The 14,730-nt window shown below is 45.0% G+C and overlaps 1 protein-coding gene across 1 annotated transcript in view; it reads right to left on the bottom strand.

The window, feature by feature from the left end:
• Positions 1-14,730, bottom strand: part of PASD1 (PAS domain containing repressor 1) — a 477,069-nt gene that overhangs the window by 48,036 nt on the left and 414,303 nt on the right. The window contains exons 12-13 of the mRNA XM_078685964.1: positions 10,437-10,518; positions 5,686-5,809 (exon numbers count right to left, since the gene is read on the bottom strand). Of these exons, the coding sequence (XP_078542090.1) occupies positions 5,686-5,809; positions 10,437-10,518 (206 nt within the window). The remainder of the gene's footprint in view (positions 1-5,685; positions 5,810-10,436; positions 10,519-14,730) is intronic.

Below are 14,730 nucleotides of genomic sequence, written 5' to 3'. Positions count from 1 at the left end.
AGGAGTGTTCGTAGTGTGTCGTGGCAGACCATTGTCGAAGGCGGCTGACAGGTCCAGGAGGATGAGGGCTGCCGTTTCTCCATTGTCCATCAGGGACTTGATGTCATCGGTGGCGGTGATGAGGGCAGTCTCGGTGCTGTGGTTGCTGTGAAACCCAGACTGGGAAGGGTCCAGGATGTTGTTCTCCTCGAGGTAGCGGGTCAGTTGTTCGTTGACGGTCTTCTCGATGACCTTTGCCGGGAACGGGAGCAGGGAGATGGGCTGGAAGTTCTTGAGGTCCTTGGGGTCCGCCTTGGGTTTCTTGAGTAAGGCGTTGATCTCGGCGTGCTTCCAGCTCTCCGGGAAGGTAGCTGTCTCAAAGGAGGTGTTGATGACTTTCCGGAGATGGGGTGCGATGGCTGTGCTGGCTTTGTTGAAGATGTGGTGTGGGCATGGGTCTACCGGAGATCCAGAGTGGATGGTGTTCATGATCTTGATGGTGTCGTTGATGTTGGCCCAGGAGAGCAGGCGGTTGGTGCAGATGGTGGTCTTGGGGACGAAGGTCTCAGTGGTTGTCGGGGTTGTTGTGGCGTTGAAACTGTCGTGGATGTCTGCGATCTTGCGGTGGGAGAAGAAGGTGGCCAGCAAGTCGCACAGGTCTTGCGAGGGTGGGACGTCGGTGTTGGAGCTGGGGTTGGAAAGTTCCTTCAGGAGGCCCTTTTGGTGGATCTGATGAGGTGATGGTGTCTGCGGGTGGCGTTCTTGGTGGCTGCGTGGCTGTCCAGTGTTTGTTCACGGAGCCAGATCTTCTCCAGCTTTCGGCAGGTTTGCTTGGAGGCCCAGAGGTCTTCAGTGAACCAGCTGACTTTCTTGTTGGTGTAACTGTTAGAGGATTTCTTGATCAGGGCGAGTGTGTTGGCGCAGTCGTTGATCCACTGTCTGAGGTTGCGGGCGCCGGTGTCGGGGTCGGTGGGGTCGGCGTGTAGGCTCTGGGCGAGGGTGGTGGTTAGCTGGTACTCGGTGACTTTGCTCCAGCAGCTGCGAGGCACCTGTAGGGTGCGGTGGTGCATGGTGGGTTTCCTGAAGGTGAAGTGGATGCAGCGATGGTCGGTCCAGTGGAGTTCGGTGGTGTGGTTGAAGGAGACGTGGGGGCTTGCGGAGAAGATGAGGTCAAGCGTGTGACCGGCGGAGTGGGTAGGTGTTGTGACTAGTTGTCTGAGTCCGAGGTTGGCTAGGTTGTCGATCAGGGTGGTGGAGTTGGGGTCGTTGTTGATCTCGAGGTGGAAGTTCAGGTCCCCGAGGAGGATGTAGTCCATGGAGGCGAGGGCGTGTGGGCTGATGAAGTCGGCGATGGATTTGCTGAACTGTGGTCAGGGTCTGGGGGGTCTGTAGATGAGGGTTCCTCTGAGGGTGGTGTTGGGGTCAGTGTGGATCTAGAAGTGTAGGTGTTCGGCTGTGCTGATTGTGTTGTCGGTGTTGGTCGAGACTCTGAGAGTGTTCCTGTGGACGATGTTGATTCCTCCTCCTGCTCCATTGGTGCGGTCCCTGCGGGTGATCTTGTAGCGTTCCGGGACGGCTTTGGCTATGTCGGGTGCCAAGGTGGGGTTCAGACGGGGACCTGGCTCCCCCCGGGGAGGTTGAGTCAAGTAGGTCCCAGAGTTCAGCGGCGTGTTTGCGGGCGGAGCGGGTGTTCAGAAGGATGCAACTGAGGTGGTTGGGTTCTTTCCTGGTCGGCAGCATGGTGGGGCGGATGCTTGTGAAGCTGCAGTTCCGGCAGGTGAAAGCTCCGTGGGTGCGCTTCGGGCGGCCAGGAAACAGGTGTGTGATCATCCGGTGTTTAGTGCGTGGAGGGTTCTGGCATCGTAGCAGTGTCGGGCGTTGGTGCGTTCGCGGGATCCAGGGGTCCAGGTGCTGTCCTGGCACGGACGGGCGCAGACGGGCTTGCCTTAAGCACGCCTTTGGCGTGGCCTCCATATGAGGGAATGTGGGAGGGAGGAGCAGCTGGGAGCGGTGCGGCGAATGGGATTGAAGGGTGGCGGGCCGCAGGGATGCAGCGGCAGGAACAACGGGGGAGGGGCCGCAGGAAAACTGGGCACAGGAAGTAAAAACAAGTTTAGGCAAGAAAACAAGTACAGGCGCAGAGGAATAAAAACAAGTCTGGGCAAGAAAGCAAGTATAGGCACAGATGAATAAAAACAAGTCTGGGCAAGAAAGCAAGTATAGGCACAGATGAATAAAAACAAGTCTGGGCAAGAATGCAAGTACGGGCACAGAGGAATAAAAACAAGTCTGGGCAAGAAAGCAAGTACAGGTACAGAGGAATAAAAACAAGTCTGGGCAAGAAAGCAAGTACAGGCACAGAGGAATAAAAACAAGTCTGGGCAAGAAAGCAAGTTAGACACAGGGGAAAAATACAAGATTAGGCAAAAACAATGCAGGCAGAGCCATGCAGCAGCGTGGGGAGCGACCTGCCTGCGAGCAGGGTCAGAGGTCGCACGCTGAGTTTTTCGGAACACTGCACAGTACGTGGAGTGTGGAGTGGAAAAAACTCTGCAAGCAGAACAGAATTGTACACTCAAACCTAGTTTTTTGTTCACAGTGAATTATAATATTGGTTGCATAAACCTTTCCTATTTTTCACTGTTGCCTTAGTGAGGCAGGGCCATATCACATACAGAAAGCATTGAAAGTGCTAGTTTAGGACATGGTTTTTACCACAATTTTGGGCTCAATGGTGACTTAAATAATTGAAGAGTAGGAGCAGCGCTATTTTGCCACCTTATACAGTGGTAAATGGTGGCTTGTCCTGGGAGTTCTAAGAACATGTGGTGCAATTGAATGAAACTGTAGCAGTAGTTTTGGCATATCTAAATTAAGGAACATAGCACAATAACATACACAGAGCAACATAACAACACCATTAAAACATAACAGGGCCAGAGAACAATACAAAAAATCGCATTGTGGTACGGCAGCACAACACCCCAGCAGTACAAATATCAGCACCTCACTGCCACGACAAAATGCCAAAGAAGAAATATTCACACACATTCTTGACACATATTACCACATCCACAAATGGGGTTTCCACAAAGCACAGGCTTTACTTACCAATAAAGACATGAAATAGCACCAGACAATATTTTGTGAAAAAGTGGCACCCTCTTTTATAAGTCAATGTGAATACATTATACCTTGCCTCACATATATAAAAAAAAATTGCATCGCAAATAACTCACTACTGAACGACCTACAGTAACTCAGGAGCATTCCTGGAAAAAGGATGAAATGGGATTTTTCTACTAAAATATAGTTTCCAGGTTTTAAAGATAATGTGATCAGGAGAAATATTCCCTTCATCTTGGTGAGCCTGATGGATTTCAAATTGTGATAACATGTTCCTTTTGATTGCAATAAGTAGGGACACACAAAATTAAGGGGGTGATCCGGAATAGATTTTTGCAATAAATATTAGTTGATAGAAATAATTCTTCACATGAAATGCTATTAATTAAATTGAGAACTAGTAGTTACAGTGCAGTGTTCTTCAAACTGAACTAGTAAGCTCTTAAAGAAATACTGTACTTTCCAACACAAAATGTCCTTAGCTCATTGGTTGGTCAAAGTGTTATTCTTGTTGCTCATAAACCCTGAAGTAGAGAACCTCAAACCCTTAATTTTTCCATGGATTTTAAAATAATTTGGTAACCACTTGTGACAATTAAAAAACAGCATCTCAAAAAAATAAATGAGAATGTATAGCACCCTGCCACCGTGCACACACAACTCCATGTGCTCTCCATCTTTTTTCGTCATTGCGGTTTCTTTAATGAGCTTTCACCATTATCTAGAATGAAAACTCCAGCCAGTCTGGCTGGTGCATCAGAATAAGGGACTTAGTTAAAATCTGGCTGAAAGTTCTCATTTTGAGTGCCATTGATATGTAAAAAGAAAATCCCACCTCTCCTTGAGGTGGGATTTTAGTTTGCTAACTTGTTTGTTTTAAATATAAGGACCACCTCTCTCAGAAATTTCTCTTGCAGGCCGATGGATTGGCACAGGCATAAGGAAGTATGAATGAATACCTGCATATTAGTGAATCTTTGTATTGTGTGGAAGCACAGTATAATATGGAACAAACATTTTAGGAAGAAAATAATGGGGTTTGTGAAGGCTGCTCTCATCAGCAACTTTATAATTTAAGGATTTTATGTTGAAATCTACGCATCAAACATAAATCCACAATTACTATATTCTCAGGTAACACAGATGCATAACAGAACACAGACATGGTCCTATTCAAATGTCACCAAACCCTATGAGAGACTCATTATCTTTATCACATGTAAAATATTATGGAGTGTCTCTGCAGAGCAATCAAGTGCAGTCACACTCGCAGCGCACAGTAATAATACTGCTTCTCTAAAAGATTAGCCATAGAAGGTGGCCTGCTGTGACTGGAATCTGCCCTAATCAAGTTCCTGGAAAGTGCGTGTACACGTGGGCGAGGAATTTATGTATCGAGTTTTGTACAAAAGGAAAGACACGAAGGTATCAGAGCGCTTCACAGAGTTAACATAGCTGTTATTATGTGAGTTGCATATGAGGTAAATATAGATGCATAGTGACAGTATGTTACCAAAGTGTACGAAAGTCATTAAGATATATTGACGATATAATGTTGGGGTAGATACAGTATATATATATATATATATATATACACTCCATCTCCAGGGAAACCGAAGGAAGGAGCCACACGCGGGGATTGTAAGCAGAGGTTCTTTATTGGTATGAGCAGATAAGGCGTGATGCATTTCGGCGCTTTGCCTTCCTCAGACGCCACTGCCCGACTGTTGGAACGTGCGCCCAGCTGTGTAATTATCTCTGTAGCACTCCTTGATTGATCAGTGCACGCCTACCCCAACCTTGTGGTCGTTAGTTGCAGTGTCGGTCTGCTGGCACTGCAACTCCCAGCATACTTCAGTCCGGTAATAATACGTGGGGAAAGCCAAAGGACATTTTTGTGCTATATATATATATCGCTATACATAGTTAGCATAGCAGCAATTGGACGTGTGGAGTAAATAAAAATGCATAGCAAACAATAAATAAAGGAAATTACAACGGACTGTAGTAAAGTTGGACGATGATATATTTCTGAGGTGGAAAGGTAGGGTGTTGAGATGGTGGTTGAGATGGTGGGGAGAGTGGAGGCACATTTTCATTCCCATAGTAGTGATGCTCATGTGATTTAGATAATGTGGATTGCGAGCAAACAGACCAGTAAGATGGTCCAAGGGGGGAGGGTTTAGATATTTGTTGAGGAGAAGAAGTTTCAGTTTTATCCTGAAGTGAGGGAATGGTTGATTGACTAACATTGATTTTCTGTAATATGCAAGATCTGTGTAGCGGTAGGAGACAGTAAAAAATAATAATCCATTGCAGCAAAAATGAATGGCTCTTTTACAAAAGTTTGTTTGGTCCTTATTTAGTTTTGGTACCTGAATGCAAACAATTCCAAATTACGTTTACCAGAAGAGGTGCTAACTAAATTACAAAACAATCTCTACGCTTCATGATTATTTTGGTGCAAAAGCTTAGTTCATACCAGATATATAAGTGTATATGTTAAAATGCCGCCTTGACAGTGACTTATCACAAGATATACTGTTGCAAACTTTTTTGCAATTACAGTACTATACATACATGCCGAATCCGATAGGGCTGTACGTGATGATCTCCGGGAGCTATGAGATGAGACAGACACTCGGTCCCTGCTCGTGTCCTGGTTCGCTGCACAGTGCCGGATGTCTATGTAACTATTGTGGCTCTGGAAAAAAAAACAGGGACATATCAATCAAAGTGCTATGCAGAACAGAAATGACAAACCTCACTTAAGGAAGAAGCTGAAGACCCATCTCTGCCAAATTCACCTTCTCGCCGACTCTTCAACATCTATACATAACCATTATTCTTCCTGACCCCTCCCCCCCACACCCCAACCGCTCCCACCCTGCCGGTTCAGTGTGCTCTAAAGCAGCCAGTTACAAAAATCTCTACAATTAATCATGCTCATAATTAACTTCAGTGTGGGGCAAGAATATTGACTACAAAATATTGTGTGGCCATAGTACCAAATTCAAAATATTGCAACTGCAAAATATATTGTGTGACAGAATATCAAAGGTAAGTATATTGCTTCTTATGTTTGTCAGTATTATCCATGGTAAATTATAGTATGCTTAAATGTCAAGGTATATAATATTATTATAATGTCTACATGTCTACAGGTTCTCCCTTCTATCCCCGAAGTAGATTTCGAGAGACTGGCACACGGAATCACTTCTGGGTCCCCCCTCGACCCATTGCCCCATAAAACTTGGAAAGCGTGCGGAACTGAACTATTCCACACCCGCCGTAGGATCTGTAACCAATCTCTTTGCTGTGGATTTGTCCCTACCCCCTGGAAGCAAGCACTTATCACCCCGCTGCTGAAAAAACCCTCCTTGAACCCCGAGTGCCTATCCAACTTTCGACCTATATCGCTTCTACCCTTTCCAGCGAAAGTGGTGGAACGCTGGGTTAGCTCATGTCTCTCGACACATCTTGAGCAGAACCACATCCTGGACGACTTCCAATTCGGTTTTCGCCCAGCCCATGGTGCCGAAACGGCTGTGCTTACAGCCATGGAAGAACTTCGGATGCGTGCAGACAGGGGCCACGCAGTGGCCTTGATCTTATTGGACCTGTCTGCCGCATTCGATACGGTTAACCATGGGATTCTGCTGAAAAGGCTCAGAGAGGCAGGGGTCGATGGCACCGCCCTGCTCTGGTTCCATTCATACCTGAGAGATAGGAAACAGGCTGTGTCCCTTCCCCCTTTTCAATCCGCTTTCTCTCCAGTGCTTCACGGTGTACCCCAGGGCTCGTCCATCAGCCCGATCCTTTTTAACGTTTATCTAAAACCACTGGTCACATTAATCAAATCCCACAGTTTGAAAACTGTAAACTACGCGGATGGCACCCAGCTCATCCTCTCCTGGGAGGGGGAAGACTCAACACCCATGGAATCGTTCCATGACTGCTTAAGGGACACAGCCGGCTGGCTGCACTTGAATTCGTTGCAATTCAACTCCTCCAAGACCGAGGTCCTGTTCTGCTCGGGGAGCCGGATTCCTCGCCTATTTCCTACTGGATTCTGGCCCCCGGAAAATACAGAAACACCACAGCCGGTCACTAGTGTCCGCAATCTGGGTGTTATGCTAAACAACAACCTTAGCATGCAAACGCAGGTAACCAAAACAGTCTCTACCTGCTCGGCCCTACTGCGTTCGTTACGTAAAATCATGCCACTACTCCTCATCCAGGCCCGAGCGTTAATAGTCAGGTGCACTATCCTTAGTCGCCTTGACTATTGTAATTCTCTTTTGCTCGAGTCCCCAGCTGTTTTACTGGACAGACTCCAAAGAGTCCAGTCGGCTGCAGCTAAACTGGCCCTTGGTTGGACCAGGAGATCCTCGGCCACAGCAGCCTTAGCCGAACTACATTGGCTCCCTTTGAAGCAGCGAATAGCTTTTAAAGCACTCTGCCTTGTCTTCAAGGCACTACACGGAACGGGCCCCAGTCCCCTACAAAAAATGTTTTCCTGGTACACCCCCACCAGAACTCTTCGATCTACCTCAGCCTGCCTTGTGTTGGTACCCAGATTTAAAAAGGTAAGGACCGGGGGCAGATCTTTCAGAGTGGCCGCCGCCAAACTATGGAACAGTCTGCCGGTCGACATTCGCCTAATTCCACAACTCTTGCCATTCAGAAAGCGAATCAAAACTTGGCTCTTCCCCAATTCCGTTCACTTCTAAATTCCATTTAGCCCCCCGTCTCTTTCCTTCTCAGGAGTAAGCTTTCAGCGCCAGGATACCTGTTAGGTGACAGTTGCGCTTTACAAGTGTTTTAAATAAATTAAATAAATAAATAAATTTTGTTGTTTCTATATTTTACTTACACGTTTACATATACAATAATGTTAAATTGTAAGTTCTAAGTGATTGGATTTTTGTTTATAAAAATGATGTTTGTGTTGTGGGTTTTATTGGGGGATTGGGTTGGTAGTCATTTATTTGAATGATGTATTATTTCTTTTTAAATGCATATTTTTACAATTGTATTACATAGGGGGATTAGGGGAATACTGTTTTATTTGAAACACCATGTTAATTGTCAATATTTTAAATAATTTGATAATATTTTTCTATGTAATTATGTTTAGGTTGTGGAGTTTATTAAAGCATTGGACGGGCAGTATTTTATTTTCATGTTGTATTAATCAATATAATTATTTAAAAAATTGGGCCTTATTTATTTATATTTTATGAATTGCAGAAAAATGAACAATGGTGAAATGGGTTTGTAGTTTTCTATTATTTGCAAGTTTCATCTACATAGATGAGGGTTTTAAGTAATAATTATTTTAAATTAGTATTGTCATTGTGCCAATTTGTATTGAAGACATATTTTGTGGTTCAATGTTCAAGTTCATGTATATTTTTGAAAAAAACTCATTGAATAAAAAGATGGGGTTTAATTCTTAAAATGTTTTTATTGAAAGTAAATACATTTAAAAAAGACATCTATAATTTATCATTACAATCATTTATTTCAGAAATGTTGTATTTATATTAATTAACATGTTATTTTCATGGGATAAATAATGTTATATATATATGTATATATATTCCACCAAGACTGTCGTATTCCTGTTTCCTCCACGGAACAACAGACCACGGCACCACAACTGCTTTCAGAAGAAATTTATTCAGTAGGCAATCCCTCTACGCGTTTCAGAAACCTCAGTTTCCTTGTTCACGATTGCTTACTGAATAAATTTCTTCTGAAAGCAGTTGTGGTGCTGTGGTCTGTTGTTCTGTGGAGGAAACAGGAATACGACAGTCTTGGTGGAATATTGGGCATCGCTGACCCGCCACGGCCCGCCGTCGGAAGCGGCTTGAGTTGAAGCGAACTCTTTGGTGGAATATATATATATATATATATATATATATATTAGATCTCTCCCTATTTTAAATTAAGATAGTGAATCAGGAACCCCGTTTAATATTTTTATTTCTCCCAATGTCAGCCAAACAGAAGACATTATTATGATGCATGATATATGTAGTTTTTCCAATGTTTGCGGTATCAAAGTTAGAATAGTAACCCCCCCCAAAATATATGCATACTTCCAATGTTAAATTGACAGATTAGAATACTAAATATGTTCTCTCTAACACAGTCATGCTTCACAATGTAAGTAGGACTGGAGTTAGAATAGTAAATATCACCCTCCTTCCCCACACCCACAATGTATGGACTTCCCCCAGTGTTAGCAGGACTGGAGTTAGAATGGTAAATCTGATCCCCTACATTTACACACTTTCTCCAAGGTTACTAGCACTGGCGTTCGAATAACAAATATGACCCCTCCAAAACAATTCATTTTTCAATCTTGTATTGAAGAGGAGGACCAGTATTTCATTAACTGGTCATTCTACCTCTAAAAGGTATAATAATGTGAGTGAGATCTATATATGATGTTGTACCCAGCAGAAAGCAAACCTACCTGTAGACACTTCTTGTGTGTCTCTGTTATTCCATGCTTCCCAGTCATGTTTTAAAAACATGTTCTCTGTTTTGAGTTCAGTACAGACTATAAGGCCTTGTCAATACCTCATTTAATTAAAAAACATCGCTGCAGTACCGTATAGTGCATTTCATATTTATCAGATGTCTTACGATTAGGTAATATGGAATTCAACTTATCGGGCTATAGAAAATGCAACCTGTTCAGGATTCTCCCATTTAAAATTATTACTGTTTTGGGGACTGGAACCTGTGTCTGAAATAATTGAGCTTTGAGAACAAAGTGTTTGTTGCAAACATGAATTTGCAAGAATGATGAAACGTGAATTTACAAGACAATGAAGGACTAACACTCTGTGACCTCATTGTAAGGTGCTTCCTGCTTCAAGCAAAAGCCCCCACTCCTAGTCCATCAATTGGGGACGTTCACACCATCAAGCACCACTGCCCCCTTGCGCCGGAATCGAGCACTGAAGAGCAGACAGGTGACCAGTTGTGTGAGGAGCGGTGCTGCAGCCTGGGCACCTTTTCGTATGTTTGACCTCGAAACACATTTCTTTCTTAAAATATGTAAATTATACAGCACATGATGGATTACGGAGTAAGTGCGAAAAATCCATTTTGATGCGGGCAAAGCTGTGAAATCATGTTTTCCACTCAGCAATGAAATGAGTTATTTCTCCCCATGTTTATACATCTTCTTGGCTGATGAGTTATCTTTGAAACAGACACTCATCGATGCATCAATTGCAAGTAGGTGGAGAATGCTTGAGTTATTGAGCAGGTGCTTCACCTTGAACATTATTTGGATTCAGGGGTCTCACCTTCACTGACGCTGCCGCCACTTCTGTGGTGGACTCTTCCAAGCCAAGGTCGCGTCTTCTTTCAGCCCGAACCTCTGCATAGCTGTGGTAAGAAACAAGTCTTAGTTTGCTTTGTAAACTGCTGCACTTAGGGACCAAGAAAATGTGTTGGAGAACAAATGCTTGACACTCTTTCAATGTGCTTTAACAAATGTATCCCCAAAAAATTACAAGAGTTAATTCATTCATGCTAGCAACGTGCCAGGTGGTCTACTATAATAGGTCTGGTACACATGCGCAGTCCAAACCCGCAAGGCTCCTCCCCTATTCAATTACAAAAGATGCTGAAAACTCGTCTCTTCAAGCAACACCTTATCGCAGGATAACCATCTACCTCCTGTATCAACCTCGTTACATTCCCAATGCAATACACTTCAAAAGGCTGAGCCCTTTCCTACATTGCTCCTAAAGCGTGAAACCAAGTGCTAATACACTTTAGAGCACCCTCATGCCGCTAAGCATAAGAGCCTCCTTCTCACTTCCTGAATTCTGCAAGAAGCTGAAGACCTGCCTTTTTGAGTAGTCCCACTAGGTCTTAGGTGAGCCGAGACTCACACCGGCTTTGTGCCAGGATACGTCCAGGATGATAGTGCCCATTACAGATCTGTATAATATAACATAGTATACCAATAAACCTAAACCTGACCTCAAGCACAGTGTTTCTAGTAGTGTCTTAAAAGAGTCCTCTGGAAGTGGCAGGTATTTACTTAAAGTTAAAGTCAATAGCAGACACTTAGAACATTTGGAGTTGTTCCATTACGGTTTTAACATGAATGCTGCCATTGCACAGCTGGCAAGTGTCTCTTTTCATTTGTGATGTGACACCTTTCAGCAATCGTGGCTGCTCAGTCAGGAATATGTTCATTCTGGGATTTGTAGTTTCACTTTTAATGTATGTGCTTAGATATGTGAAGTTCTATTACCTAAAAAGCCATAACTAGCTAAAAGTGTCACAACTAGGATAGGATTACAGTATTAAAGTTTGTCTACTAATAGATCAGAACCACAAGATTCACCTGCCTCTTCATCTAGGAGGAAAGTATATACTGTATTGTATGTAACAATACATCTACCTCACTACATTGGTTATACATTTGCCTCAACCCTGATTCTCAACTGAATCATAATACTACCTCTCACTAAATCGGACCCACCACTACTGCAAACCCTAAACAGTTATAGTTATTATGATCAACATCACAGTATTCGCAGTACTGGTATTTTCGATGTAGTGCCTCCAACCAAGTGGTACCTTGATGTTCTGGACTGGAGATAGTGGGATGAACCAAGCCGTTCCCATTTCATGAGGTTGGCTTTCAGCTCACATTACTAGGAATGCCGAATACTGCTTGCTTGATTTTTTTTTTGCCATGATATGTATGACCTAAGAAGTCCCAACAGTGTTTCTGCAGCTGGATGAATACGCAAGACTGGGTGAAAGTCACCCACGTGGCCGACTGACAACAATGCATTTAAGCCGCCACTGAGGTCTCATCTGGACAAACACATTCAGTGTTACTGCGTTGCCCTTCACTTGTATATTTCGGTGACTTTGTCTAATCATTTCAAAGGCATCACTTTCATGGAAAAGTTTTTTAAAATTGTATTTATTTATATAACAACTGTATACTTTTTTAGGAAATTAGGCAAAACTAAATGTTTTACTACAATATGTCGTTTAAATTGAATACGATGACATTCAGATAATATTTACAGCCATTAAAGCATTATACTTATCTATTGTGGTACCAAAGTGCACAAGTAAAATGTAATCAAATATATACAACCATTGCATTGTCTCAAAGTGTGCAGATGATAAGTGAACTGCTATTTTTAATAGTGTCCCTCAAATGCCTTAAAAATGGGGAGTCTATTTCTAGCCATGTGAAGTTACCCTTTCCAAGTTCACTAGTCAAGACAACTCAAACCATAATAGGTAGGGGTCAATGTAGGAGAGTAGGGTCTGCTATCCTATGGTCACCCCAAATTTTTGCTTTTTGCTTCACTGGTTTATGACTTAATGTGGCTGTGGGCCTGCTAATCAGACCCACAGCCTGCTGTTCTCTCTCTAAATTGTAACCCATGTACTTTAGGTGCATAACGAAATTGGAACTGGTTCACCTTATTGGCCCCTGTAACAGTGTACCCAGGTACCCAGGGCATAGGTGAACCCAAGGCCTACCAGGGGCTGCAGCATGTATTGTGCCACCCCTGGCCTGGCCTCCATATTTGACACAACTGGCTGATCACTGAGCTGGGGTAAGTCGGTGTAACCACCCCTTACTTAGGTGTAGTATGCCTATACCTAACCTAAAATGGACACATATGTTCCTATCAGTCACTCCTATGGAAGGCCTCATCAATCCTGGAGGCAGAGTGCTTGGAAATATGTGAGATGGTGCTCTGGCATGAGCTGAGCCTGTCTGCAGCTTTCGGAACCATGTCCTTTAGCTGTTTCATGATATTGCCATACCATATACTCTTAAGTGCATTATGAACCTCGCGGTTAAATGCTATCTTAGGTTTGGCTTTATCAAAACATGTCGAGTAAGGTGTCATACGAATTGGAATACTACCCCCTCGCCAGTTCTGGCGACGGGGGTAGCATTCCACCCTTCTAGAGGGACATGACATGTACCTAGCCTGAACCCCGGTTAAAGTTAAACAGAGCCTTAGCATCACAAAATGGATGCTGCCACCACAGACACAAGTCTGACCTCCTGCTGCTGGGAGTCCTTCCAGCGAGGGCAGCTTGGACAAAGGGTTTCCTGCCTGGGGAGGTGCTAGCACCACTCCAGACAGGATTTTGTGTATTGGGTAGGACAGGGCTGAAAAGAATCAGACATGCCTGGGGCACACAAGGTGTCCCTGTGCATAGGCCAGTTCAAACCGGTGCTGGGGCTTTCCAGCCCCAGTCCTGGCGCGAAACTGGACAAAGGAAAGGGGGTGTAACCACCCCCCTTCCTGGTTCCACCCAGAGGAGGGACCTAGTAGGTGATCCGGCCCCCCAGATTCGAATAAGAGTGGGAGCTGTGTCCTGAGACTTCAGATCATCCTGAATCAACTTGAAATACAGAAGAAGACTGGACTTCGACATTCTGCTGCACAGAAGACGGAAGAGAATCTCCCTTGTGGCCAAGGAGTGACCACCCTGTGAACACAGGCACCAACCAGCAACTCGACGTCTGCTTTGCCGCCGCCTCCCGCCGGAGCCCGAGCCCAGAGCCTGACAAGACCCAGACTCCCAGACTTCTCACAGCCCGATCCACAGTCCCTGCAAAGAAGGGACCCGTGGAGGCACCGAGAGACGTGGGACCGGACATCTTAGAAGACCCCCGAAACGCTGACTGTGCAGCATCAGAGGCACCCTCGATGCTGTGCTTTGGGGTTTGAGAAGCCCCAACCTCGAGCAGCCCTTGCACCGAAGATCAGCCCCCCAGCATCTCCACGATCTGCGTGGGGCCCTTTTGCATCGTGCCACTTGACGCGCCTAACCGTCCACTTGCCACGCGGCTAGTGGCCATCTTGGCGATGAAACCTACAACTTTCACTGCGGGTCTGGTTGCTCCAGACTTGCCCTTGCTCCTGTAAAAAGGAGCCCCTGCTCTGACCTTGCTGGTCCGAGTAACAAGCCTTTTTCGATTCCTGCGTGGCTTGCATTAGCCAAGGCCTGTTTGCTTCTATCAAGTCGCCGACACCGCCAACAGCGAGAAGCCTGCGTGGGACAGCTTGTAACCGACTCCTGGACGTCTTCGACCCCTCGTGTCCACGTGGCTGCAGAGAGAAGCTACACCTCGACGCCTGTTTGCACCCGACATCGCCTGGTTCCACTCTGGTTCCACGGTAGTCACTGGCTAGTGACTTTGAACATTGTCCCCTCTGCTTTCAGGTCTTCACCTCTTCAGATCCACCCTTGGATCCACCGGAACTCTTCACATCGAGCCGCCTGCAGCATCTTCAGCTCCAAGCACCATCGACCTGCGTGGCGAAACCCGACACTACTTCGACCCTATGCACCCGCTTCCTGTGGGTGAGGTAACTCAGCTCCGCCGGTGTTCCCACACTGGTACACACCTCTAGTGTCTGTGTCTGAAGTTTCATCCTTCTAGGTCACTCGGAAGGTTCCTTTCTAACTAACTTTGTACTTTTTACGCACCATAGACTTTGCATTGGTGAGTGCGTGCACTTTAAACACTGCACCCGAGTCCCGCGGGCCTTTCCCGACTTCTTCACTGTTAGTCCCAAACAGCTCCAG

The sequence above is a fragment of the Lissotriton helveticus genome, chromosome 4_1 (assembly GCF_964261635.1).
Source record: "Lissotriton helveticus chromosome 4_1, aLisHel1.1, whole genome shotgun sequence".
NCBI lineage: Eukaryota > Metazoa > Chordata > Amphibia > Caudata > Salamandridae > Lissotriton > Lissotriton helveticus.
The sequence above is the reverse complement of the archived record's forward strand: the minus strand, read 5'-3'. Positions and strand labels throughout refer to the sequence as shown.